The sequence below is a fragment of the Salvia miltiorrhiza genome, chromosome 4, assembly GCF_028751815.1.
Source record: "Salvia miltiorrhiza cultivar Shanhuang (shh) chromosome 4, IMPLAD_Smil_shh, whole genome shotgun sequence".
Classification (NCBI taxonomy): domain Eukaryota; kingdom Viridiplantae; phylum Streptophyta; class Magnoliopsida; order Lamiales; family Lamiaceae; genus Salvia; species Salvia miltiorrhiza.
The window spans coordinates 44419535-44447372 of NC_080390.1; the positions used below are offsets into that span (position 1 = coordinate 44419535).

Genomic DNA, 27838 nt, shown 5'->3' on the forward strand with positions numbered 1-27838 from the left:
TTCAACCCTTAGATTATCAAGATCTACGGTTGATTCATTGTCTTGCTTGGATGAATTCATGGTTTTGAGTTCGAATCTTATAGGTAGCAAAAAATTTATTTTTCGTAGTTCATACATTTACACCCCAAATTCATGCGTAAGAGCTATTTTTATCCTAGCCCGTCCGCCTTGAATCGATGGTTTTTGGTCCGGCTCAGCCCCTCTCTACTTCTTCAGGATCGATTACGGTTTACCTTTTCGGTGAATCGGCGGTTCCAGCCTGTGAACATCACTACTTCTGCGAGACATGTAATTTTTTTTGGCATTCAAAATATTTTGGGACACAAATGTGATCTTATTGAAAAGTTAAGTACTTTCGCAATTGTGCTTAGCTTGAGATATTTTTGTCAATTCAGACGAATGTTAAGAAAATAACCGATATTTAGTGACTTCAAAAATGTGCACGCTATAGGATTCTGCCACAAAGCGCTTAAAAACGTGTTTAATTTGCAAAACAAAAACATAATAATCCAACCACCAATTACTTATATCGCCCAGCTCACACAATCAGAAGCATATTTTACGCTGCTGAAACTTATCCAAGAAACAACCTTGCTCAATTTTACATAAGCACAACAATTGTCAAAAACAGTTATCCTCTCAACTCGTGCTCGTTAGTTTTAATTGTTACATTACAAGGCACTAGCACTTGACTTGAGTAAAGCCGATTCTGCAACTCACCAAAATTCAAGTGCTAACATATATGTATAATCGAATCCCTCCACTCGTGCATTGTTTAGATTCTCAGAAAAAGAACTTGTTAATGAAATCTACTTGCAACCACTTCACTATTATAGCTGTAAGGAAGAAGTTAGCCAGATCTAGAATCGAACCCACCACTGTACTCATGGCTCGACAAGCAAGCACCATTTTTGACATCTTAGTCGCAGACAATGTGCCAACCGGAAGGAAGCACTATCTTCAAACTCTTGCCAGAGTAAGATCCATCTTAATACACATGGAGCGCTCATAACATACTTTTGGGCATCTCTTGAGTTACTCTATCTGCAGCAAATCAAGGTTATAAATTTACACCATGCATTCTCAGTGGTTGATATAATGATGCTGAAGTTTTTTGTGTTTCCTAAGTCCCAACAATTAACACCACGTATAAGAAAAATCTAACTGGCAGGTAAACATACCATCTACTTCTGGATATTAAGCAAGGACCTTGATTCATTTAGCCCCTCTAGCAACTCACTGCTTGTATACTTGCTCAGCATTTCCTGCTTCTTCTTCTCCAGTACTTTCTTTTTTATCTCCTCCTCATCCGGCAGGGGCACATGGGCAATAAATTCCCTCTCCTTCTCCTTTTCCTCTTTCTCCTTCTCTTTCATCCTCTCTTCCTCTACCACATCCTCTTCCTCCTCAAATAAAATTTTTGACACAACACCCACTTCCACCACCTCCCCACTCTTCACAGCTCTCCTTGCTTCCTGCTTTATCTTCTCCATCTCCTTCCAGTCTGCCACAGCTGCAGCCCTCATCTTCTGCTCTGCTGGTCCTTCTAGTTTCTCTAATATGCCGTCCTCATCATCCCTATAACCATAATAACTTGCATCGATCCTTTTGTATATATCATACCTACAAACAGGGTTTGTCGGACAACATTAGAGAAAAGACTGTAGATAAAGTCATCAGGGTTGCAAAGAGATTTATACTGTCAGTTTTCAACTTGTCATTCATAAATTAAATAAATCAACATTGACACAAAAAACTTATCTGAAAAAAAAGAAATTTATATCTAATGACAAGGAATGTGCTACTTTACATTTAACTAGTGAAAAACGTCTTATTACTCACCAGAAACAAGATTGTTTAGCATAATTGTATAGCTGAGCTATGACACATAAGAAAGTTCACGAAAGAGCTTTTGTGTGGTGCCATCATTTCAAAATCTAAAAATCATACAGCAAAGGAGGTTTGTCGAAGACCTAAACCTAGAATTAGAAGTAACTTTTCTTGATTCAGAGGCAAGGAATTGGTAATATAGCTATTCAAGGGACAAGTAAGTGCAGTTTCTCAGAAAATTTGAAACACTAAAGACTAATATTTGCTATCCAGACATATAACATGTGTCTGTGCATAAAGTAGCAACCGACATAGGTTCCTGATTTAACAGAATTTAGTTTGTTGCTCTTGTAAAATAAATGGAACGTTCATTCACAAGTGGACACAAAGATATGAATTATCTTTAAACTGCTTGAGATATCTAAGTTTGTTCATAGTTCAGGCATTTACTTGACGAATCCAAGCTTCAATCAAAATATTATTCAAAAGACTCCAGTATTACTTCAACCTGCAAACACACGCTTTTTAGCTTCTCCAATATTGGTCATAATCAGCATAATTTCAATTAGAAGGGATGTTAGAGTACAAGATTGCAAACATAAAGCAACTTCTTCTATCATGAACTTCATAGGACAAACTAAATTCCACAGTTGTTTTATGTCACCCATGCGTTTCCAACAAGCGGAAACCATTAGTTTCCAGAAACAGGAAATGCATTAAAACCGACTACAAGGGAAAAAAAAAAAAAAACCAAGTGCAGTATCAAAATTACCTGGTGCGCCTTTTCCGCAGCTCAGGAGGCTTCTCGAACAATTCGCGAACACCAGGTAGCTTCTTGGCGGCGCCAAAATACCTATAGCCGGGACCCCTGCCGCTGGGGTTAGGCACATCGACAATGTTGCCATCCAAATCAGTCATCTTTGCGGAATGCCTCGAGTAATTCGGCCCTCCGAGCTCCACGATGCGCCGCTCCCAATGCATCTTCTCTCGGATGAGCTTGTTGATCTCGTCGTTCAGGTCCCTGAGGCGGTGTTCTCCGAGGCCTTCGTTCTGGATCTCAGCGACTTTCCGGCCGATCTCGCGCATGATTTGCTGGCGCCACTTGTCGGCCTCCGCCAGGTCGCGGCACTCCGACGCCAGGTAGGGGCGGCGCTCCTTCGGCTTTTTCTTCTCCTCCTCTTTCATGGTGATGAAACGGTTCAGCATGGACTGCGCTTTCTCTTCGTTTCGAGCCATGGTGGAAGAATGGGGGACGAATTAGGATTTTGGGTAGGATGAATAAACCCTAATTTTGAGTTCTTGTGAGTAGTGTGGAATGTCGATTATCCGAGGAAGTTCGCTCTAAAATCACAAATTTATAGATGGGTCAAACGACGCCGTTGGATGAAGGCTTCACGAGTCGGGTTAGGATCTTGGGCCTTCCGATTTTGGTACAAATTGTCTCCACTACTCAATCGAACGTATGCTTGTCAACAGAACCGATCACCTACCCACCGTGGGCAAGCATAACGTGCCCACCATTGATGTGACAATTTTAATTAGGAAAGATAACTAATACTCCCTCCGTCCCATAATAAGTGGCCACATTTCCTTTTTCGTCTGTCCCACTATAAGTGGTTGCTTTCTAAAAATAGCAAAAGTTTACTTTAATTAAGTCAACAATTACTCACTAATTTGGTCAACAATTGTAGGCCACTTTCTAAAAATGCCAAAATTACTTTAATTAAGTCAACAATTACTCACTAATTTGGTTAACAATTGTAGGCCACACTCTATTAAAATATATAACACTTAATTTCTTAATCTCCGTGCCGAAAAGAATGTGGCCACTTATTATAGGACGGAGGGAGTAAATCTTACTCTAATTAACATTATCTTACTATAATTACAATTGTCACATCATGGTGGGCACGTTATGCATGCCCACGGTGGGTAGGTGATCGGTTCTGTGCTTGTCAAATATATGAAACTTGCATCGTCGACTCGTGGGGTACTTAAACTATCTTCCTTTTCAAATATACATACAAACTTATCCTTCAACTTTATTGAACCATACAATGCTAATCTAACTCTTTTATTTTTACGTCAAATAACGATAAAATTCTTTCCATTTTATATTAAATTGCAATATATTCCACTAGCACGTCTTCTCATTTTTTTCGTGTTTCAAAATTTAAAATATGTGGAATAGTAAGAGTGTGTAAAAACACATTTTGCGTGAGACATTCTTCGTATTTTTATAACTCTCAATACTAATTAAAATATATTTTCATTATTCTCAATACGCTCAACAATATTTTTTTTCATCTCAATACACTCAAAAAAATTTCCCTTCTAAAAAAAAATCGTGGATGAAGGAAGTAATGTATTATAAGGACTTTAGTAAAATACATTTCTATTATTTAATTTTAAATTTTATCTATAGTTTGAATTTTAATTAACAAAAGATTTAAATAATACTCCCCCGTCCCACTAGAATTGACACACTTGCCTTTTTTGTTTGTCCCACTAGAATTGACACTTTTCTAAAATGGTATGTGGTCCCTACATTCTCTACACGCATAAAATAAGTGGACCCTACCTACTTTACACTATTAACCCTTTATTCTTAATCTCCGTGCCCAACTCAAAAGTGTAAATTGTAGTGGGACGGAGAGAGTAATAAAAATAACCCTCACCACCACCCCCACTATCGGCATTGATTGGCACCGGCTTATATCGCACCGCCGCAACAGTCTACATCCTCAAATTTCATACGTGTACGTCTTTTGCGGTTCACCGTAAAATATTAGTCGGAAATATTAATCTCTTGTGGAGCATCGCTTCGAAGGTCTTTGCCAAAGCCCGATCCTCCTTCGTAAATGAAGGGGCAAAGGTTTAGGACCCCCAAATTTTAAAAATAGTCTTATTAATTATAATCATATATTTATTAATCTTAAATTCATTAGAAAAAATATTACTGAAGTTTTATTTTTTCGAATTCTAACCATATATTTATTTTTAGCTGGATATATATAGTTTGAATGTAGAAAAAACCAAAATAAAAAAGAATTTACAATAAGAAGATCTAATTAAATATTATGAAAAAGTAAAAAAAAAAATTAAAAGATGAGAGTCGAGAGAAAATTTTGTTAAGTTTATTTTTTAAAATAAATATAACTTTTATATTTTAAATTTAATATTTACATAAAATATAGTATCACATTAAAGTTCTTGTGTTGATCAAATAAATTTATCGTGTTCTTTAATTTGATATGCATATTAAATATTTTATATTTAATCGAATTTCATAATTTTGAAAAGAAATAAAACAAAAAATAAGAAATTAAAGAAAAAGAAAAAAAATATAGTATACAAATAAACCTTCAATTTTATGACTTCAAAATAGAAAACTTTCATTTTTATTATAACTACAAAATTGCTATTCAAATTTTAAATTAATTTCAAATTAGAAGTTGACTTTTTAATATTCCTTCTGTCCCGCTTTATTTGGCCTAATTCTTTTCGTACGATTATTTATAAGAATAAGATTATAATATAAAAAAGTATAAATGTGTGTTAGTCCATATTTATTATAGTAAAAATTGATTATCTAAAAAAAATATTTGGCCTAATTCTTTTTGTACGATTATTTATAAGAATAAGATTATAATGTAAAAAAGTATAAATGTGTGTTAATCCATATTTATTATAGTGAAAATTGATTATGTAAAAAAGAATAAGGGCAAGTCAAATGGAACCGCTGATAAAGGAAAAAGTCAAGTGGGACGAAGGCAATATATAGATTTTATTTTTTTTATTATTATTAAAAAAAAAAAAAAAAGAGTTAAAGGTGGCTCTCTGGTTGAAGCGGCAGCACACCTGAATTTGAGTTGTATGGTTTTGAAGTTAAACCCTGAATCTCGCCGCTTGTAGAGACAGAGATGGGAGAGAGAGGGAAATATGTGGTGTTGCTTGGAGCTGGAGCTCTACTAGGTTCTGCTGCTACCCTTGCAATCTTCAAACTTCTCGCCGGGTACGCACGCGTTAAATCATTAAGTTTTTAATTTAGTTTCATTTTTATTTTATTGTAAATGGTTTTTGTTGAACATCAGTTTCTTATAGCAACTAGGGTTTATGCTGTTGTTTATTGCTCTAGGTTGAGATCTAAGCTTGTGAACTTTTTGGGTTTTTTCTTGATCATTTGCGCAGACGGGTTGGAAGGGAATGTGCTAATGTGGACTCCATTGAATCCAAAGGTAATGCTAATTCTCCATGCTAATCAGACACACGCACACGCACACGCATACAGATATATGCATATGTGCTATTTACTCACACCAACTAAGCAGATTTATACTATTTAGAAAGCGATTTATTCATAGCATGATCGTATGATATACAACCCGAATGTGTCGTAGTTCATTTTCCTTAAAATACTTGATTGGATTTGTTTTGGTTTTATGAAGTGTGTATGCCTTAAAGTAGAAGCAGATTTGGTGATTTTACTTATCTTGCCTGCATATTTCTCTACCCAAGCAGCTGTTACTTTGTGTTATTATCACCTGGGAAAACATTTTACAGATATCTATCAGCATTAAGGTCCCTAGAGGACTGTTGCATCATGAATTCATTATCTTGATAGATTGTTAGCATCATGTAAATGATAAATCAGTTCTTCTTGATGCAGAATGTAAGTTCTTGGAGGGTGTGAATCATGGTGTGGTGGGTACTGAACTGCTAATGGATGATATTGTATCTGAACAACTTACAAGGTGACACTAGCTGGGTTCTGGTTTCCTTTTTTTTTTTGGGTTCAGTTTTCTGTTTGGCCCCATAACCCCCCCCCCCCCCCCCCCGTGCTAGTGATTCTTAATAGTTAGTTAGTCACTTAAGAAAATTACAGCAGTAGCGTTTGAACCTCAATGTGTTTATTTCACCAGGAATACTCAGTTCTTTGGCTTGGAAAACCAGAAAAAAGTAGTAACTTCTTATGTTGTTGTCATTGGTCTTGGAGGAGTTGGGAGTCATGCTGCATCTATGCTTTTGAGGTCTGGTGTAGGCAAGCTTCTTCTTGTTGATTTCGATCAGGTATATCGACTTAATTAACACTTCCTCCTAATTGCTGCTTTGCCGCATGGACCATTCCTAAATCATGTCTTCATCTCTTTGTTGATTTTCTATTACCCACCAAGAATAAATATAATTCCAGAGGAAAATTCGTTTATCCCAAAAATTTTGCGATCCTGGGTGCTTAAATGCTGATCAGATGCCAAATATTCTTCATATTGTACTTGAGTTTATTAGCGAGTTATTGCTTGCTCAAAATGCTACTATTGCCTGATGCATTAAGAACTGATTATTACTTTCTTGGAAAGGTCTCAGTTTCATCATTGAATAGACATGCAGTTGCGACAAGAGAGGATGTTGGTACCCCAAAAGCTTTATGTCTGAAGAAGCATTTCTCAGCAATATTCCCAGAGTGTCATGTAGATGCAAAAGTGATGGTATATGATTCATCATCTGAAGATGAAATTCTTTCTGGGAACCCTGATTTTGTTTTAGATTGCATTGATAACATTGACACAAAGGTGAAGCCTTTTCTTATCTTTTGTTTGTTTATTGTAATTTAACTCTTATATTCTGAGCATCAGAGTTGTTAACTCGTGATGCAATTACAAATTCCTTTTCAGTAGTTATGGTATCTGCATGGAGAACTTTCGGTTGATAATGTTATTAATTGGTTATATTTATCTAACAATATACTAAAAGAGCTCGGATCTTATAAAGTACTTCAACTTTGAGCTTCTAAGCTTAATGAGGGTGATAAGGCTATATTTTCACTGTATCTCCGAATGATTATATGATATGTGTTAAGAAGATTCTTCACTACTTAGGAAACCTAAACAGTAATTGGCCATAAGATATAATTTTATCACATTTACATTGTTGCAGAGAAATGCATGAATTGCAGAAAATTTTGTATTCAATTCAATTCGTGGTCTTTCCTATCTGATGACATTTTCTCTTACCAATATTACCTGTGCCTTCAATAAAATGTAGCATTCTTTTTCTAAAATCCATTAATTACATTGTCATATATTGCTAAATTTTTAGCTCACCATCTCTCGTAGGTGGCTCTTCTTGCTGCATGTGTGCGGAGGGGATTGAAAGTTCTATCCGCTACTGGAGCTGGGGCAAGAGCTGATCCAACAAGAATACGTGTAGCTGACTTGAGAGAATCAACCAATGATCCATTATCTCGTGCAGTACTGAGTTGATCTCTTTGTCGTCATTCTATATTCATGTCCTCAATAATTAATTGACGTAGCTCTTCTTAAGTTTGTTGTCTATGCAATTTACATAAAAGAAAATCCTGTGCTTCATCAGTTCCATCGTTACATATATGTTTGAGTACACTCAGGTCGAATCTTCTGTGGAAAAACATCTTAAATCAAGAGATAACTAATTCAATATGAAACCCTTAATTCAAGCATGTATATGCATGCATAATCAATCTGAGATGGTTATTCTTATTGGAAATTCTTATGTTGGACATTAGCTCTTGGTTTTGTGGCTGCATTATCCGTCCATATTATTTGTCGACTAGATTCTTTTGCTACTATTTTTCTCTGTCAACAATGAGATAAATAAATACTTTAGACTCTCATGGTTTAGAGCTCTATAAATTTATTTTGTTTCAATGCCTTATATTTATCACATCAAACACCTGATATAAAGTAAATCTATTGCTGGCCGAGTTGAACTCTTAAACGTATCAGTTTTCAGGTTAGGCATCGCTTAAGGAAGGATCATGGTATTGAAGGCGGTATTCCTGTAGTTTTTTCGCTGGAGAAACCCAAGGCAAAACTTCTTCCTTTCAAAGCACCAAATGGGGAAGAAGAAAATCCTTCAGATTATCAAGTAAGCTTTTATTGGACTATATGAGGCATTTCTTTTTATAATTTACCATTGGTAGTTTTATATTCTTCTTTAGCAGAATGGTATACTTCTAGAAGAGCTAATAAGCAATTTAAAAGCCAATTGGTTATGCTCGTGAGGAAATAAAATATGATCAGTATATTAGATTGTTCCAGGTTTTCGTGTTCGCATCATTCCTGTCCTGGGAACGATTCCAGCAATTTTCGGACAAGTCATGGCCTCATATGTTGTAACTCAATTAGCAGAATTGCAAGTTCATGTGGAGCCCGTCGTTAATTTTGATACAGATCATTACCGAGTCCTCCATCAACGTCTGATTGAGCATGAAGAATTACAATTCGGTACAGCAAAGCAAGTTCAGGTAATCAATTATGCATTTCTTTACAAAAATTAAGGCTTCTTCTCTGGCATATGAAGGAACACTGAAAGATATAGTTTGATATGGTTGCCCATTTCTTTATAGGATTAATGTGATGTTCAGTACCATTAGTTGGCTATGATGAGAATTAAACCATTACATCTAGGCACTCAAAGAAAGGAAGTCAACTTTGTAGGTTAATCCTAAAACTGGACATTACACATCCAAGACACTGAGATGACGAAAAGCTGAATCACAAGCACTAGCACCTGCAAAACATCTGAGAGAATGAATGGTAGTAACCTGAAGCACTGATGGGATTTCTCAAGCTAAACTTGTAATACTGCCTGTCAGTTGTCTGTCATATTCTTATTAATTTGATAATAATCCAATTGCTTACATTAGTTGTAACAAGGATTATCATATTATGCCATAAGAATCACAAACTCCTTGGCTTATGGCTTGATTGTATTCTGCTACTGGGTAATAAAGTGCATGATTGTCTTTAGTTGGATAGTGGGCCTAGCGATTTTTGGATTCCAAGTGTTTAAAGCCTAAATGAGCTAGGATCTCCCGCCAAATCTAGCAAGCACCCTGCACATGTAGCTGGTTAATTTTCTCTTTATGACTAGTGATTGATCACTTGGTATTCTATGACTGCAGCTGTATGCTTCAATGGAAAATGTCTCATGCACCATCATATATTGTCATTCAACAAGCCAGTACTTGCAGTAATTTGCGTCATGCGATTTTTGTTACTCTTCTAGGTGGACGTCGAGGAGGTTATGTATATAGCCAAAGAGTTGTGGCATGGCCGAAGTGCAAGAGATGAATCACCTAAAGATGTTGGACGAGGAATGTGGCGTTCAGTCAATGATTTAATGCTTATCAGGTACGAACGAACTGAATAATCTAGTTTCAGATTAAATTTCTTGAAGAGCTTGACAAAGAAGCATAAATACGAAGTTGTTCTTAGTGTCATATTGTTGAATTAATATAGATGTTAAGGGGGGAGTCTTACCAAGAGGCACCCATGGAGGACTGGAAGAAATTTACCGTTTCTTTTACCTTGTGATTTGAATCACTCCTATCAGCTTTTAGCATTCTGCTCGGGTTAAATGAATTAACAGTGCATAAACTAGCATTTGTTTATGTAGATCTTTTGTCTGTATTCTAATAATTTGTTAATACCCGTCATATCATTTCAGATGGGATTGCACAAAACCAGCTTCTGTCTCGAATCTAGTTCTCCTAAAATTCAAAGAGGTATGCATTTTGACATTCTTGAGATGATTATACTATGTTCTGAGAAAAAGCTAGTATGATAATTGAGTGCTTTAACTGAAACTTGAGACTAGGCTAGGCTGTATGGAGTGGTTTTCTGTGGTCTCAAAATTATTAGCTTTTATTTCCAGTGATAGGGATCAGTTAAACTTGTACTCCTTTAAGAAAGAGAAATAGAATGTTAGAAACTGGACTGAGAAAATGGAGTCTTGGTTGCAGGCTGATGAACACGAAGCGCGGTCACTGGAAGATATAAAAGAAGAAGAAGCAGAGTTTTTCGCGAGAGTGACATCTGTGCTGAAGCGAGCAGAACTTGATTTTGCATTATGATTTGCACGAGTGATGATAGCTTGGATTTTGGAAGTTAAGCCCTCATTTGCTGGGATGCTTTCAATACGACCAGATGTCTGCAAGGAATGGCAAATGAGTTTAGTTTGTGGTAAATTTTGTTGCCCGCTGCTGCTTGACTTACAACTGTTACACGGGAATGGGATAGTAGTGCTCAAGGAACAATACCCATGCGTCTCTGTTTTACTATACCCGTAACCCGGCCCCATCATCTCCTTTTCTTTTAAGCTTCAATTTTAACATTACATAAACTTCTTTGTAATTTTTTATCATTTTATGCACAGCTTATATCCCATAAAATAGCTTTCGTAAATTGTCACACCACTAACCTACGTGAACAAAATTCTAAATTGACACACGACTAACCGATGAGTTCTAAAATGAAAAATAATTCGTGTTTCGAGAATTTTTATTTTTCAATTAACACATTATATATGTAAAGTAACATACTCATCGGCTAAATTAAGCCTCTACTCCTATAATTCTCTCTCTCTCTATACAGTGGCGGAGCCAGGAATTAATTTGGAAGGGGGCTGAACTTACAAGGGGGTTCGGGGGCTCCGCCCCCGAGAAATTCTTTTTGGATATTCCGTATATTTAAGGTATTATTTTATTAAAAGACAAGCATAATAGTAATAATAAAGAACAACATTTTCATAGATTATATAATTTAAATATATAACAAATTAGTTTCAATACATTACAAATTTTTTGGGACATTCTATATTTTTAAAGCATTTTTTATTAAAAGACAAGCATAATAGTAATAATAAATAATAACATTTTCATAGATTATATAATTTAAATATATAACAAATTAGTTTCAATACATTACAAATTTTTTGGGACATTCTGTATTTTTAAAGCATTTTTTATTAAAAGACAAGCATAATAGTAATTACAAAGAACAACATTTTCATATACTATATAGTTTCAATATATTACAAACTTTTTTTTTGTCATTTCGTACATTTTAGGCATTTTTTATTAATAGACAAGCATAATAACAATAATAACGAACAATATTTTCATAAATTATATATTTTCAATAAATTACAAGCTAGAATCAATAATAATAAAAGACAAGCATAGTAATAATAGCAAACAAATTTTTTTTGGGCATTTCATCCATTTTAGGCATTTTCTATTAAAAGACAAGCATAATAGTGATAATACTGTATAATATTTTTATAGATTATATAGTTTTAAATAACACAATTATCCTTAAATTAATTATAAATGGAAGAATATAACAAGCTAATCAACTTTTGTAAAACAAATTTCTTTTATAATATACACATATATCTATATATATTTAAAAAAAAAAATCAAAATTTGGGAGGGGCTACGCCCCTCTCTCTATATATATATATATTTTGACATTTCTAAATTCTAACTGCAAATTTTTGTTGGGTAAACATGAATTCTTTTAAGCTCATTCTCCTTTAAAAAAAAGAAAAGGAAGGATTTTTATTTTCTTGCTTAGCTAGTATTACTATTAGATCTAGTAAAAATAAAATAAAATACTCCTAATAATCTAATGTTATAGCTGTATTACGTGTATTAGGCAAGTATTTGTATTAGTACTCAGATTAGTCAAGACTCGGAAGTTGCAGAAAACGACCAGAGACTGGCAGAGAACAACAGCATCTCTGCATTTGATTCATCACTGTCACTCACCATCGGAGCTCGGATCGACGACCATGGATTAGGGTTTTCCTTTTCTACATTCAAATTTCCCACGCAGGGTTTCTTTCAGTTACATCGTGATGGAGGCGAAGCTCTCGCTGCTGCTGTCTTTTCTCTGCTTTATCGCTTGCCTTCACACATCTTTCTCAGGTTAATTATCACTCACGTCTTTATGTGCCTCCTTCCCTCTACTTCTTTAATTAGTTCGATTTTCATTTTTACTTCTTTCAATTGGTGGAGGATTGGGTTTTGGGGTTAAATTTGAAGCGTTCGGTCTGTCTTTGTTGGGTTAAACAATGCAGCAAACCATTTTACGTTTTGGATTGCTTTAGGTGGCTGCATTTGATTTGCGAGGTAATTCTAAAAGTTAGGATTTTATAACGATTATGTGATGGAGGGAAAATAGAGGAATATACAGTTTTTGGTAATATATGACGTATTTCGGATTTCGAATTCGATTTCTTATTTTAAGTCGCGAGGAACAATGTGATTACTTGGTCTCTTTGTATTAGAACATTTTTACTTGTTGGAAAGAAGTGATATGAAACAAAGTGAGATGGCATTAGAGGAATGTTGGCAAGGTAGAGTTTTTAGAATTTAATTTGGTAAAAGGACTCGCTATACACTATCAAAGCTAGTTATACAAATGGTTGCCAGTAGGTTAAAGGGAGATTTCGAGTAATTAAGAGTTGAGAGAATTTGCAGAGTAGAAATTATTATAATGAATAATCAGGCAGTGCAACAAGTGTTTGAGTTGACTCTATAGAAGAGGTCAACTGAAATGTAAGACAGCGTGCTAATGAGGGAAAACTTCAATTTGATTCTAGTTCTATTTGGGAAGCTAGAATTGTATCTTGCGTGACATTCTTGTATTCTTGTTAAGTTGTTGTTCAGTTGTTTGCAGTGTGACATCATCTAATATGTTTGATCTAACAATTATGTCCTGCATATGTTTTAAGAGTGTGGCAATTTCTTTCTTTGATGGTTGATCTTTATGGAAAACAAGTTTATCCTATGAAGTACAAAGGATTATTAGAAAAGTGAAGTAGTATTGTGTGGTTGTTATCAGACTTGTTTGTGAGGCACAGGCTCATTGAGATTTGAGAATGTTTTTGTTCAGTTAAATTGAAGCCACTCTCTTCTATATGGGGTATGAATTGTTCAATGGTGTTTATTGCATATGATGGGTATGCCAAAATTTCCATTAAAGAGATCCCTAGTTTACCAGGAATCTGAAGTTTCTACATTAAGTTATTAATAGCTGCATGTAATGCTCTTTTATGTCCAAATGGCTATTTTTCTGTTCATTTGAGTATAAATCTGCAATTATTCGGACCCATACAGTTTCTTCCCTTTCCCTAAAATAAATATTTATTCATTAATAAGACCAATATCTTGTTGTAATATGGTGGGATTGTTTATACTTCAAGCGGAGAAGTACTCCATGTATAATAGCATTGCAAATTGGGTCAAGACTTTTGACCATATGGTTTTCTTCCCTGGGGCACAGAGGGGGGGTTATCTTTCCTTCTTCTTTTTGGTAATTTTTTGAAATGTTTTTATTGTTTTCAATCTAAATCTCAATGATTTTTGCACAGCTTCAGGAGAGACAAACTCATTTGAGTCAGTTCCTGATCTTGAAAAGTCCATGTACACAGAAATTGATGGATTTCCTTGTGTCCGTCTACTCAACCTTTCAGGGGAAATTGGTTGCTCAAGTTGGTACTTCTGTCAAAGCACTCATGATAAACGTATCTAACATATTATTAAACCCATTTGCTAATGAAAATTTGCATTGTAGATCCTGGACGTGAGAAAGTTGTCGCACCAATTGTTAGATTTAAGAATTCAAAGGAGTTGACTGGACCAGCAGCAGTCCTGGTCTCTTTAGATGAATTTGAAAGCGTGCTGTCAAGGCATGTAATTGTTTCCTTCTTTTGCATGCCTGAAATTTCTTGTTACACAATAATATATTTCTTACAATTTGGTTTATAGAAATATCTTTTGTAGGAAACTTTTTGGGCTATGTGATCCATGTGTAAGTGATGTGGAGAGTTAAAAGATAGAATGCAAAGGGAAAAGGACAAAATCCAAACATATTGTTTTCCCTCTTTCATATCTGTCTGAGTAAACTTAGTTTTTGGCTCTTCATGAACCTCTCTGCACAAAAGCTGTGATCATGAGAGGTCAAGCTTGTTATGTGCATGTTATTTGGGGTTTATCTATAAATTTTTCTGTTTATTAGTTGGGCTGATGTCAGGAATCCATCCTTTAAGTTGATTTTATTTGTTTTCCTTGTTCCAGAGTATCAAAAGACTCAGATTTTGCTAGTAAAGTGGCCGGTATATTTGTTGAATCAAGAAGTCAGGTTCAAAATGGTTTAAAGGGTATGTGGATCCATCAATTTTGTTTAGTTTGGGGCAGGTTAAGAATTTCTTTGATAATATAACCTATCATATTTTACCTTTCAGGATTTTCTCCAGATGTCAAATTTCCACAGGCAGAATTCGCTCCATATACAAGCAACAATTTTCAGTGGAATCCAGCTGTACGTCATGAAAAATAATGTCATCTCATATCGACTTGTCTCGAGTTATTCATTTGTTTCTGAAAGTGTTAAGAAAAATGCATCATTTATGCTATTCCTTGAAGTAAATTGAAGTTTATGATTGCAATTTCAGAAAGTGGTATAGAAATCTTTTGAAACTAGATATAAACTGTACCTGCTTGATCATCCTTCGGAAAGGACTAGACACTAAGCTTAGAAGGTGCATCAGAGGTTTCGATTTGATTGATTAATTGTTAGTTTATTCCTTTTTCTTGTGGCTGTGATCAGGCTTTTTGAATTTCTCTTTTCAGTTATTACCTTTTTCTCCATCCTGTTTTGCATTAAGTGCCTATTTTGTCCATGTAAAGACAGGAAATGCTGCAACTCAAATCAAAATCCACTCATTTGCTTGTATGGTAAACTATATTTGAATTGTTTTCGACATCATATATTATGGACTTTGAAAGCTCGTACTGTAGGAAATATATACAGAAGAAATTTCTGTATGGTTTACTCTTCAGTGGCTAATGTATAACTAGGCTGCTTCTTTCTTTGTTTCTAAATAACTCTAGTAGTCGTAGATAATCTTGTGAGCATTTTATGGACCTCCTGACACCATTTTGGCTTCGAGCTAAATTAGCTTTCAATTTAGTTTCTTATGGAATATCATGTGATGCAATATCTTGAGATATAATTCTAGTGAAATTTGGTTGAGGCAGAACCGCAGAAACATTGCAGGAAACATGAAGGAACCAATTTGAAATTGATTAAATTTGGATGAGTAACAATTGTTGGTGCGGTTGAGCACATAGCATGTTTAGGCTGCAGTGTTACTCCTCTCTCCATGATTTTCTAGCATGTTCACTTCTTCCAAACTAATTACCACTGTTGCGCCTCAGCAGGGATCTGGAATCATGTGGAAGGCTTATAATTTTCCAGTGATTTTGCTCTCTGAGACCAGCACATCTATCTTGCAACAGGTATTTGGGATTCAAAATATATAATATCGTACCATGTTTTTGTTCAGAAAAAAAGTTATCCCTCCCACAGATGCAGGAAAAGAAACAACCTTTTTTGAGAAAAATAACATTTGGTACCAATGCACACCCCACCACCCCACCCCCCCCCCCCCCCCCCCAAAAAAAAAAAAAACCTCTCATATATTTATACATCATGTACTTACTTTTCTGGACTCTTTTTGGCACCCTTATGGTAGATGTACATTCATCACGTCGTGGATTTATTAGTTTATATATAGGATATGTCTTAAGATAGCTAATTGCCCCCTTTTTTGTTGAAGTTGAATTTTGTGCTTCTGCACTTTGATCACATTAACCTTTTGCCTTTTATTTCATACTTAAGTTTCTGCAAAAACATAATTTCTTGTATTTGCAGGCTGCCATAGCGAGTGAGAACAATAAAAAGGCTTATACTAAAGTTGTTTCTGAGTTTGATCTAGTTATGCAGGTAAGGAGTTCTGCTAGAAAATTAGTCAATTTCTTCATATTATAATATACTGCATACATGAGAATATGCTTGCTAATTCTCATTTCAAGCAGACTACAAAATCTGGTACACATGATTCAGACTCTTGTCTGAAAGAAGGAACTTGTCTTCCTCTGGGTGGATACAGGTTAGTACCGTAGATCCTTGTTCAAATTCTTGTAAAGATGCCTTTTATAAGTCAAGGAAATGTGGTTACAGTTACATGATTTGTTGGTTTATCACTCTCATGATGGTGCCAGATTGACATTTTATTGCTGGCCGTTTGATGATTATAATATGGGATTGAAGCGTTACTATTTATCATTTACGACTATTACAGATAATCCTTTTCTATTTCATTTCTGTTGAACACTGTTGTAAGCTAGAATATTAAGGTTTCATATGTTTTATTGATTGGTTTGGGCCCTTCTGGCTCCAGATTGGACAGACAAGTTGCACGTTGTAGGATAAGTATAAAGAGATATGTAAAATTTTTATCAGCACTGGATATGGGTACTACTCAGGCTTGGTATATCAATAAGTGTTGTATTAGACATTTGCAAGATCTGAGCTCGATGAGTGTTCCCACTACCACTAACAACTGCTCCAGGAAGACTTTCTCTTCAGCAAGACGTTAAATTCAAGAACACAAGTAGCTACTTAGTGAACAACTTGAAGTCAAAGTGTGTGTTTGGACTTATGCTAAAGTGTTGGGCAGTCGTCTCATTTGCTAAGACTGTACTTCTGGTCACTGTGGTCTCAGTGGATGTGGAATATGATTATGGCATCTGTAACACAGAAGTAATGTAGTTAGGAAATCACCATTTACCTACTTTGGTATAAAGTTTCTGCACAGTGCATGATTCAGTTTAACCATTTATCTACTTTGATTGTGTGCCAATAGGGTTGAGGAACTTCCAACTTACCTGGATGTAGACTTTTAATTCGGCATGCCTGCAGTTCGTTGCCTCAGTATTTTCTTAGTTCTGGCTTTTAAAACCTTGTTCTAACTTACTTGATGGGCATTTGTATATATGCTTTCTAAATGGTGTTTTGTGCTTCTTAGGTGATGACTTACTAATAATGTACTTGTCTTGTGTACAATGGACTTTTTAATGAATGATACCAGTGTACTCTCTTATTGTTTATTTGACCCTGTGTCAATTAACTGTCATGATTTAAAGAAATAAGATATCCTGTAAGGCCTATCTTAGCTTTTGACCTCCGTATGTTTAATTTGAAGGGCAGTGTCTGGTCAGCACTCCCACCAATTAATTTATCATCTCCACCTAAGGCGAAACCAGTTGTCTTGGTAATAACATCTATGGATACTGCATCCTTTTTCCGTGATAAAAGCCTTGGCGCAGAGTCCCCTATATCCGTAAGTTGCCTTCATGTGTTTATGTTACTTTTACTTGGACGAAGTGCATCTCTTGTTATATAATTGTTCTTTATCAATGGCCAGGGTTTAATTGCACTGCTTGCTGTAGTTGATGCTCTTTCAAATGTTGGACTGTCAGAACTTAATAAGCAGGTTACTCTCTCTCTCTGATTTGCTTACAGATAATTTTCGCAGATCTTTTTCCTGCTAGGAGTTTCATCTTTAGCATGATGTTGATCTTGTGTTTATAGTTATAGCTCCATTAGCATCAACCAGAATTGCTGTTTGCACCATTTAAAAGTTGAAACTCTTTATTACTTAATAGTAGGTACCTATCATTTCCTATCCCAAAAGAATAAAAGTAAAAATAGATACCTGTTTTTGTTCTATGTACTGCTTTCGAGTATTACCTTCTCATGCAGTTCAAATGTGATATTGTGATATTTTTGTACTTTTCTATGTATGAAGGTTTTCTCTCTTGTTTATATGCTCCAGCTTGTCTTTTTGGTTCTCACTGGAGAAGCCTGGGGCTACCTTGGTAGCAGGAGATTTTTCGAAGAATTTGATCAACAATCAGACACCATTAAAGGACTCAACTTGACAACTGTTGAAACGGTATATCTCCTGAACCATACCATAAATCAATTATGGGGGTATGTATATACAATGTGTAAACACTAGGGTAATTCTGATATGAAATTATCTGACTTATTAATACAAGACAGTATGCTAGTACACAAATTGTTTCTCCTTTGTAGACCGTTTAAATGTTCTATTATGTAACAGGTAATGTAAAGTCTTTCTAGTGGAAATCCTGTATAGCATGATGCATGATTAATAATGAAGTTTTGAGGTTCAATGAATTTAATTTAATATTATTTTAGTTCTCGCTTGTGATTAATTTGAAATTGAGTTTTGTTGATGGTCCATTATATGTAATCCTCCCATGTTTGACTTCAGCTGAAAAGAGAAGATTGTTGCTTTAGGGCTTTATTATAGCGTAAAAGTTCAGATTTCTATTTGAATGAGGTCCTGGGACTTGTGAATGTTTTCTGCTGTATTCAAGATGAGAGATTGTGATGCATACAGCTTAAATATATTTGTTTGCATGATACTTAAATGATTTGAAAGAGTTTATATGTTTTGTGTAGGTGATGGAAATTGGATCTGTTGGAACTAACTTTCCTCAAGGCACCAAAACATTTTTCGCTCATACTGCAGGGGTAAGGCACTGTTTAGGCTAGAATCTTAACCTAGTTGTGCGGTACTAGTGCTCTGGCTTTTTACTAGATGACTGATTTTTCTGAGTTTCCTTTTTCATGATTCCATGATGCATTAACACTCAAAATTTGATCAATATCCTTTATTCTATGAACTGTAGGCTACATCCTCTGTAAATGAAACATTAACCGCACTATACAGTGCACAAGATTCCTTGTCTGGAAATGTCATGGTAAGAAAAGCCAGCACATCAAACCCTGGGGTACCTCCTTCCTCGTTGATGACGTTTCTGACAAAGGTCAGTACTGAAACCTTGTTTAATTACAAAATTGGATTTATGTAGCCTCATCCTATGCATTTCTATGGCATCATTCTGAATATCTTATTCATATCCCTCACTGTATGTTATCTATGTGGCAAATAGACCGAATGAGAGGGAGATGAGCAACCAAAAAAGTTGATTAAACTAATATTCAACGGAAGTATGGCCAGATCTTTATGTTTATTCTCTGTTCTTTCTTTTCAGTTTTGGTTAGTATAATATTGTTCTCTCAAGATGTTATCCTAAAAAACAGAAACTGCTAGTTTATGGTTGAGGGGAACGTACAAGTTATAAAATTTCTAATAATGTAATACCAGTTTAAAAATATTAAATGTAGTACCAAAATGAGGAGACATTGGGTATCACATTAAAATAAGAGAATGCTCTTCTGTCTCAATCATATTTAACAGGTGTGAGATTCCTATAAAGTGAACCTGTAATTCGTTTCACGATTCTTAGCTTTCTTTAATACTCTACTAAAACCAAAATGGCATATCTTAAGAATTTATATGAATGACATACTAACTAATCTTGGTTAGATCATTCATCCTTTATAGTCTGCTTTAATCTAATTCTCAAACAAAATACTGTGTTAGGACTTTTGAATAGAATGATTTTGTGTTATTTACTTATGGGGTTCTGCTGAACTTCACCTTTATAATTGGATCTTGTTTGCAGAAACCAGAGATTTCTGGCCTTGTCTTGGAAGACTTTGATTCTGCTTTTAGCAACGAGTTCTACCACAGTCATCTAGATGACCTATGTCAGTAGAACCGACTTCTTTATTATTCCATTTGCCTTGTTCCCTTCTCATTGTACATGTAACATGACTGGGGGTCGAGTTACCTCTATTTTTTATATGTTGAAAAGTGGATGCATTGGTTTCTTGCAGCAAATATAAACTCTTCATCCATTGTAGCAGCTGCTTCCCTTGTTGCTCGCACTCTATACATCCAGGCTGGTGGCAAAGATCCTTCGGCTTTAGACAGTATAAAAATCAATGCCTCTTTGGTGGAAGAACTTCTCGGTTGCCTGTTAGATTGTGAGCCCGGGTTATCATGTGGGTTGGTAGAGCACTACATTTCTCCCTCGACAACTTGTCCGAGCCATTATGTAGGTGTCATATTGGGAGAACCATCTACTGCGCGTTATCCAATTTATGCTGGGGATATTTCAAGGTTCATATGGAACTTTTTAGCTGACAAGACCGCTCTCCCATCTAAGAATGCAAGCTCTTCGTGCCCGAAACATTGCAATGGTGACGGTGAAGTATGCATCAGGCAAGAGGCTGTTGAGAAAGGTGTTTGCGTCATCTCATCGACCAGGTAATTACACTCGAGCAACCTTCGTTTGATGACATAGTTGGAAAGCTCAATGAACAATGTCTATAAGCATGACCATTTATGTTTAAAACTTGATCCATAGGTATGTTCCTGCTTACTCGACTCGTTTAAAGTATGATTCTGAAGGGTGGAAAGTGCTAGCTAGCAACTCGTCAGACATGATGGGCAGTAAGGATCCCATTTGGACGGAGAGCAATTGGGATGTGATACAGGTAAGGGTTTACACGGTCCAAGATGGTGCATACGACCGTGTAATTCTGCTGTTGGGTATCGTTGTCACTCTTTTGGCTTACGTTCTAATAGTAGTAGGTAGAACTCTTGTTAGAAAGGCATTGAAGAGGGACTGACATGCTACTTTTGGAAGCCGAATTTTAGGAATAGCTTTTGACTATTTTTAACTCATCTGAGATGGAAGGTGGAAGAGTCTCTTAATTCTGCAGCATTGTTCCAACTTAGCTGCAGCTTTTTGTGCAATATGTGGAATTCGCTTTTTTTTGTAAAGATTTTGAGTTATTTGTGTATACGTGAGATTTATGATACTAGGTAGAGGCACAATTACATTTGAAATATGAAGAGGATGGAATTATATGATGTTCAATTTATTTTGATCAATGCTATTTTAGAAGTCTAGTTTGTACGTGCTTAGTGTATTGCATTATACTTGTCGCATTGAAAAATGAAAATATTTCTCTGTCGATTAATACTATTATCTCTTGGTACGATATCAGCAACTCAGATATTCTGAATTTCTAATATACTAATGCACTACAAGTCTAAAACTTAATGTTGAATCATGTTTTTTTTTAATGATTATTCTGGATACAAATTGTGTCATTGGTTACTAAACCAATACCCTGCAAACAATTGATTGAAGAGCATCTACACTACAACCATTTTGTTGCAGGTCGGGATTTGTCTGACTATGCGCTGTATGAAATATGAAAATCTCATTTAGAAAAAATATAGTACTATGATTTAAACAGCAATATTTTGGTTCCAAATATTTAGATATGGGCACAAAAATGTCCCCATTCACACTTTTTTTCAATACAAAACTCAACATATATATATATATATATATGTTAAATTATAGTAAAATTTATCTAAACAATGTTTTGAAATTGAATGTTGAATTAAAGCTAGGATGCAAATTTGAAAGCAAGTTGAAATGGAAGTGGAATACTTGGCTATGGCCTATGCTATGTGTAATAAAATGAAAACGGGCAAAACCCGTTGAGTTGATCCATAAAGAATCCGGATCTTCCTTCCTCCCCCTTTGAAATTGTGGACAACACAAGCGCACACAGCACTCCCACACTCCTCAACTCGGTGTCTCCCATCGTTAATCGTCTCAAATGGGGCTGACTCACCTCGCTTCTCGGGCCATTCTCCGATCCGCCCGCCTCGCCGCCTCCAACTCCCGCCATCAGCTCCGCCGCGCCATCGTCACCACGCCGGAGCTCCACAACTCTGCTGAAGCAGCTGCGGCGGATGCCCAGCCCGAGCCAGATCTCCCCAAGAGGAACCCTGTGGCCGGCGCCCGTGTCCATTTCCCCAATCCGGATGACGCAATCGAGGTCTTCGTCGATGGCTACCCGGTCAAAATCCCTAAGGGGTTGACGGTGCTCCAGGCCTGCATGCTTGCAGGCGTCGATATTCCCAGGTTCTGCTACCACGACCGCCTCTCCATCGCCGGAAACTGCCGTATGTGCCTCGTTGAGGTCGAGAAATCGCCGAAACCTGTCGCCTCCTGCGCGATGCCCGCTCTTCCAGGTACAAAAGATGCTATTTTTAGGTGATAGATTGGGGCTTCGCGGGAATGTGTAATTCACTCATTTGTATTGGTGATGTTGTATTTTTTTTTTTTGTCTTCGTTTTGTTTGATTGATTTCTGATGCTTTATATGATGTGAATACGGAGCGATAAGTTGGTTTTTTGTTCAGTGAATGTAATATCATATTGCTGTTTCAGAACAGGTTCATGACGATTTTAACATTTTTCTTGCGCTATAGCATTCGTGATTTTATTGCCTGTGTAAAGGAAAAATCATGGTCTTTAGTAGACGCATTTTAACCTGAGTTAAATATGCTTATGACAAGATGGGGATTTCTAGTTTTGCTGTTCTTATTATCAGTTCTCAGAGGATGTTATCGGTCTGACTGAAGGGAGGTTACCAACTTACCAGTATTTGACACTATCCAAGCTTTTTGCAATGTGATTAATAAGAATTAACGGTGAAGAACTTTCTTAAAGAATTATCTTCTTTTGGTAGGCTGAGTTGTGTGATGCTTAGGATGGGTTCAGACATTTAAATCAATTACCTCATTTCTCACATTATAATCTCCAATGCTAATCTGTTTCTCTTGACATTAATTTTTCACTATCTGTCTCATAGGAATGAAAATCAAGACAGATACACCACTTGCAAAGAAGGCGAGAGAAGGAGTAATGGAATTTCTCTTAATGAATCATCCACTCGATTGCCCAATCTGTGATCAGGGTGGAGAATGTGATCTCCAGGATCAGTCCATGGCTTTTGGTTCTGATCGTGGTCGTTTTACTGAAACGAAGAGATCAGTAGTTGATAAGAACCTAGGCCCTCTGGTTAAGACAGTTATGACTCGATGTATCCAGTGTACCAGGTGCAAATCTATTTGCACAATTGCACTTTTCATTTCAGTTTAGGTTTAATGTATAGAGCTGAAAATATGTGTGTCCGCTAAATGTGCAAAATTTCTCTGTATATTGTCTCAAAGTGTGGGAGCCAAATATTTCATTGTCCTGACATAAATAACAAGAATTGGAATATTATGATAAGGATATTAAGTCAATAGTTCTTAGCAGAGCATTTGTGTATTCTTTTAGCATGAGTAGAAAACCAGTGAAAGAGACTGAGCTGGCTGGTTGGATATCTAGATAAATCTTGTTACAGAAACACCTTTCTGCCAGAGGTCATGATGTCTAAAATAGCTAGCAAGTTAGCAACATCTTAGTTTACTAGCTAATTTTCTTATCTTTTCTATATGAAGTGCCTGTTGACTGACTGACAGGCTGACTGTCATTATGAAATTGCAAGATGTTTTGTGAAGTTTGCCTGATAGATTGCAGTTTATGACATGCTCCATCTCCGTGACCAAAATTATTCTGCTGTAGCTCTACTTCTAAAGCATAACATTCCCTATTTATTCAAGTTTGTTAGTTCAAAAAGCTATCCATTTACATTTATACAAATGTTTTTTATGAGAATAAGCTACCTAGGTGATTATGTCCTGTGATTGAGTCATTGAGAAAAAAGTCATCTTGTTATTTGACTATTATCATCTTGCAGTGACAAACCTTTTTCATAATATTATCTGTGATAAACATTTTGCATGACACATAAAATGTGGAACTGGAATTGTTGCTGATTACTTTGAACTGAGCGTTTGTTCTCATGCGGGCATGTTATCAAATAGGTGTGTGAGGTTTGCATCAGAAATAGCTGGTGTTCCAGATCTTGGCATGCTGGGTCGTGGCAGTGGAGAAGAAATTGGAACATATGTTGAGAAACTTATGACCAGTGAATTGTCAGGCAACGTAATAGATATTTGTCCTGTAGGTGCCCTGACATCGAAGCCTTTTGCCTTTAAAGCTCGTAATTGGGAGCTAAAGGGAACAGAAAGCATTGATATAACAGATGCGGTTGGCTCAAATATTCGCATTGATAGTAGAGGTCCTGAGGTCATGCGGATTGTTCCCCGGTTGAATGAGGTAAGCTGTGATACCCATTGTGTGCCCAAGCCATAACTGTTCTTTACATATTATAATTTATAAGATTTAGCCTCATTTGCTTCATTTGGTCTTATTGGATTTTAATTATGAAGATGTGCTAGTTGGAAAATTCTCTTTTTATATTTTCATAATGATGACCAAAAACTTAATTATAGCTCTGTCAACTGTCAAGTTGTGGCTAATAACTTTTCTCAATTATGTATGAGAGTTCAATGTTGCTAAACTTCAGTTGTATAATTGTTTGCTGAAGATAATAATTAGGGCGCATGCATCGACGTCTAAGCAGATCATCGACGTGCAAATGTGAAACGCTTATTAACTTCTTTTCTGTGTGTGTATATTTTGCATCAACTTCCAGCATGCATGTCTCTCAGTCTCTGCATCCTTAGTTTTATGCTTTGTTCATTATGTTTAACTCATTGCAATTTTCAATACTTTCACATTTGTTGTACTTTTACATTTATTGTACCATGCAATTGATTTGTTGTTGTATGTCATTTGGTGCATGTGTGCAGGACATTAATGAGGAGTGGATATCAGATAAGACCCGTTTCTTTTATGATGGTCTTAAGAGGCAAAGGCTAAATGACCCAATGATTAGGGGTGCAGATGGGCGCTTTAAGGCTGTGAGCTGGCATGATGCACTTGCAGTGGTTGCAGAGGTAATCCACAAAGTTAAACCGGAAGAAATTGTTGGGGTTGCTGGTAAGCTGTCAGATGCTGAATCTATGATAGCACTAAAGGATTTCTTGAACAAGATGGGATCAGATAACATTTGGTGTGAAGGAAATGGCCCCAGTCCAAATGCTGACCTGCGATCTGGATATATTATGAATACTAGCATTAGTGGGTTGGAGAAGGCTGATGCTTTCCTCTTAGTTGGTACACAGGTAAATTTTATTGCTCATTGGTATTGATGGCTAATGACTGAAGCAACACTTCTCAACAAGTGATCGACTTCAATAAATCTAGTACTCAGTGTAATATTTCATTTATCCCTTAAATAAATCACGCTTTATAATGGCTCAACGTGGAGTAGTAATATTTAATTGAATTAGTAGTCTCTGATACTCAATCTTAGTTCACAATGTTTCATTTTTTTAGAAGGTAGCCTAGCTACAAGCTATAATGTCTGTTTTTCTTCATTGTAGCATGATAATGTGTATGTATAAAGTTCTTTGGGACACTCTTCTGCTCATCACCTCAAACTGATTATTTTTCTTGTTCAGCCAAGGGTTGAAGCTGCCATGGTGAATGCCAGAATTCGCAAAACTGTTAAAGCAACTAATGCTAAGGTTGGCTATGTGGGCCCTCCAGCTGATTTGAACTATGCTCACGAGCATTTGGGAACAGGCCCAGAAACACTGACTGAACTTGCTGAGGGACGCCATCCATTTTACTCTGCTCTATCGAGTGCTAAAAACCCTGTCATAATTGTTGGTGCTGGGATTTTTGGACGGAAGGATAAGGATGCAATTTTCTCGGTGGTTGAGACCATTGCCAAGAAAATAAATGCAGTCAGGCCTGAATGGAACGGACTCAATGTTTTGTTGCTTAATGCTGCCCAAGCTGCTGCTCTGGACCTTGGACTTGTAGCAGAATCAGAAAAAAGCATTGAATCTGCCAAGTTCATCTATTTGATGGGTGCAGATGACGTGAATTTGGACAAAACCCCTGATGATGCCTTTGTGGTATACCAAGGCCACCACGGTGATCGCGGCGTGTATCGTGCCAATGTGATTTTACCAGCATCGGCTTTCACTGAAAAAGAGGGCACATATGCAAACACGGAGGGGTGTGCTCAAACTACTGTACCTGCAGTCCCCACTGTTGGTGATTCCAGAGATGACTGGAAAATTGTTAGAGCATTGTCTGAGGTGGCAGGCGTTGCGCTACCTTACGATAACCTCAGTGCAATCAGATCCCGAATAAGTACTGTGGCGCCCAACCTATTGTGTGTAGACGAGAGAGAGCCGGCTGCATTTTCAACTTCTGCATTGAGACCGCAAGTCAAGGAGAAGCCCGATGCTGCTCCTTTCACAGCTGCTGTAGAGAACTTCTATATGACCGACTCGATTACCAGGGCGTCAAAGATCATGGCGCAATGCAGTGCCATGTTGTTGAAGAAATGAGTGGAGTCCCGCCATTTCTAATAAGGTACCATTTCAGATCTTGTTTTAGTATTCATTGGTGAGAGAGAACATGTAACCTTGTAATGCCTTGCCGCATGCCATAGTGTTTTGGTCATAAATGGCAACATAACTGCTATCTATATGGATGTTTGCTGCCCTTTTTGTACTTAAAATTTGTGTTGTGATATCAACAGATGCCTTTTGATTTGTTTATATTGATCAACTGAAGCACGATCTTTTTGGTTAAATCTTTATTAAGATTCCCTGCTGTTGTTGATGGGGAAGTGGTGAAGCAGCAAATGTTGAATTATGGCAAAGAAGACATTCAAATAACGAGTGATATAAAATCAAATTTGAGAAAAGCTATCTTGCGTTGCAGGTAACACTTTCCATTGGGCTCATGCCCAAATAGTTGTATCTCTTTTAACTCGTGCCATCGAGCTCTATTTCTTAGCCAAGGCACAATGTTTTTATTTAGCTACAAGATTGCGTTACTAAGCTTTAGAATTAGGGGGTGTTTGGTTCAACCTGGGAAATGGAAATGAAACGTGTGGTTCTCAATTCTTCATTGATTCCATCCGAAGAGGTTAAAAGTAATTAATAAGAAATTGCTCAATGATTTTGAATTTTAGTATTGGATTCGAGTAAAAGTTGGAATGAATTTAATGAAAACTGAATGTGAGTTAAATCTGAATCACTATGGGTGTGTTTACTTTGGTAGTAAAATTTTCATTTGAAAAGGATGGATAAGAAAAGATGAGATAATATTATCTTTTTCTCCTTTTTTTATCATGTGTTTACTTTGTTAGAAATAGATGGATAAACAAATTGAAATGTTGAAAAATATTTTCACACCCTTCCAATAAGATAATATTATCCAACATTTGTGAGAAAATGAGTGAAAAGGGGTTGTCCGAATAAATTTTTCAGCCTGACCGGAGAAAATTATCCATCATAGGAAACATGTGAAAATAATGGAAAATATACTTTTTCTAACATTTTCTATCAAAGTAAACACGCCCTAATGACCCTATATATTTAAATAATTGTTTCGTCAATCTCAAAAGCCTGAAGTCTACGTGTTGATGAAGAAGATGAAAAAGTTGTTTGTATGTGGATGAAGCTTGTGATACCAGTCTTTGTCTAATGCACTTTCTCACAGTCACTATCTCTATCTGGATCGTGCTCATCTTACCAACTTCACC

General features: G+C 36.2%; 4 protein-coding genes across 7 annotated transcripts; 3 read left to right on the forward strand and 1 right to left on the reverse strand.

The window, feature by feature from the left end:
- Positions 1–574: 574 nt before the first annotated feature.
- Positions 575–3270, reverse strand: LOC131021926 (uncharacterized). Its single transcript, XM_057951267.1, has 3 exons — positions 2603–3270; positions 1182–1623; positions 575–1044 (listed from the first exon to the last, which is right to left on the reverse strand). The coding sequence occupies exons 1-2, from the start codon at positions 3064–3066 to the stop codon at positions 1185–1187; spliced, it is 903 nt and encodes a 300-aa protein (XP_057807250.1). The 5' UTR covers positions 3067–3270; the 3' UTR covers positions 575–1044; positions 1182–1184.
- Positions 3271–5583: 2313 nt separating this feature from the next.
- Positions 5584–11054, forward strand: LOC131021915 (tRNA threonylcarbamoyladenosine dehydratase). 2 transcript variants are annotated; one of them, XM_057951253.1, is made up of 11 exons: positions 5584–5845; positions 6022–6068; positions 6500–6584; positions 6753–6900; positions 7188–7400; positions 7944–8078; positions 8599–8733; positions 8897–9112; positions 9877–10001; positions 10318–10375; positions 10613–11054. In XM_057951253.1, the coding sequence occupies exons 1-11, from the start codon at positions 5754–5756 to the stop codon at positions 10721–10723; spliced, it is 1365 nt and encodes a 454-aa protein (XP_057807236.1). In that variant the 5' UTR covers positions 5584–5753; the 3' UTR covers positions 10724–11054. The 2 variants fall into 2 exon arrangements, with proteins under 2 accessions (XP_057807236.1, XP_057807237.1); XM_057951254.1 differs by lacking the exons at positions 10318–10375; positions 10613–11054 and having other exon boundaries at positions 5648–5845; positions 9773–9910.
- Positions 11055–12166: 1112 nt separating this feature from the next.
- Positions 12167–21367, forward strand: LOC131021905 (nicastrin). 3 transcript variants are annotated; one of them, XM_057951241.1, is made up of 16 exons: positions 12167–12580; positions 14029–14148; positions 14232–14346; positions 14735–14817; positions 14902–14978; positions 15878–15958; positions 16374–16445; positions 16538–16611; positions 17712–17844; positions 17929–17997; positions 18340–18459; positions 18996–19067; positions 19226–19363; positions 20066–20150; positions 20280–20712; positions 20813–21367. In XM_057951241.1, exons 1-16 carry the CDS (start codon positions 12511–12513, stop codon positions 21075–21077), a joined length of 2007 nt encoding a protein of 668 aa, XP_057807224.1. In that variant the 5' UTR covers positions 12167–12510; the 3' UTR covers positions 21078–21367. The 3 variants fall into 3 exon arrangements, with proteins under 3 accessions (XP_057807224.1, XP_057807225.1, XP_057807226.1); XM_057951242.1 differs by having other exon boundaries at positions 15881–15958; XM_057951243.1 differs by having other exon boundaries at positions 12293–12580; positions 14035–14148; positions 15881–15958.
- A 491-nt stretch (positions 21368–21858) lies between these two features.
- LOC131021904 (NADH dehydrogenase [ubiquinone] iron-sulfur protein 1, mitochondrial) lies at positions 21859–27264 on the forward strand. Its single transcript, XM_057951240.1, has 6 exons — positions 21859–22503; positions 23126–23372; positions 24186–24480; positions 25017–25391; positions 25731–26658; positions 26893–27264. Exons 1-5 carry the CDS (start codon positions 22086–22088, stop codon positions 26631–26633), a joined length of 2238 nt encoding a protein of 745 aa, XP_057807223.1. The 5' UTR covers positions 21859–22085; the 3' UTR covers positions 26634–26658; positions 26893–27264.
- Positions 27265–27838: the final 574 nt, after the last annotated feature.

Excerpts from the sequence above, each read along its gene's own strand:
- LOC131021926 (XM_057951267.1), bottom strand. The coding sequence starts at position 3,066 with ATGGCTCGAAACGAAGAGAAAGCGCAGTCCATGCTGAACCGTTTCATC. Across the intron at positions 1,624-2,602 it reads CTGCGGAAAAGGCGCACCAG|GTATGATATATACAAAAGGA; the intron begins GTAATTTTGATA and ends CCCTGTTTGTAG.
- LOC131021915 (XM_057951253.1), top strand. The coding sequence starts at position 5,754 with ATGGGAGAGAGAGGGAAATATGTGGTGTTGCTTGGAGCTGGAGCTCTA. Across the intron at positions 6,901-7,187 it reads TTCTTGTTGATTTCGATCAG|GTCTCAGTTTCATCATTGAA; the intron begins GTATATCGACTT and ends TTTCTTGGAAAG. Across the intron at positions 7,401-7,943 it reads TTGATAACATTGACACAAAG|GTGGCTCTTCTTGCTGCATG; the intron begins GTGAAGCCTTTT and ends CATCTCTCGTAG.
- LOC131021905 (XM_057951241.1), top strand. The coding sequence starts at position 12,511 with ATGGAGGCGAAGCTCTCGCTGCTGCTGTCTTTTCTCTGCTTTATCGCT. Across the intron at positions 14,149-14,231 it reads AGGGGAAATTGGTTGCTCAA|ATCCTGGACGTGAGAAAGTT; the intron begins GTTGGTACTTCT and ends TTTGCATTGTAG. Across the intron at positions 14,347-14,734 it reads TTTGAAAGCGTGCTGTCAAG|AGTATCAAAAGACTCAGATT; the intron begins GCATGTAATTGT and ends TCCTTGTTCCAG.
- LOC131021904 (XM_057951240.1), top strand. The coding sequence starts at position 22,086 with ATGGGGCTGACTCACCTCGCTTCTCGGGCCATTCTCCGATCCGCCCGC. Across the intron at positions 22,504-23,125 it reads CGCGATGCCCGCTCTTCCAG|GAATGAAAATCAAGACAGAT; the intron begins GTACAAAAGATG and ends TCTGTCTCATAG. Across the intron at positions 25,392-25,730 it reads TCCTCTTAGTTGGTACACAG|CCAAGGGTTGAAGCTGCCAT; the intron begins GTAAATTTTATT and ends TTTCTTGTTCAG.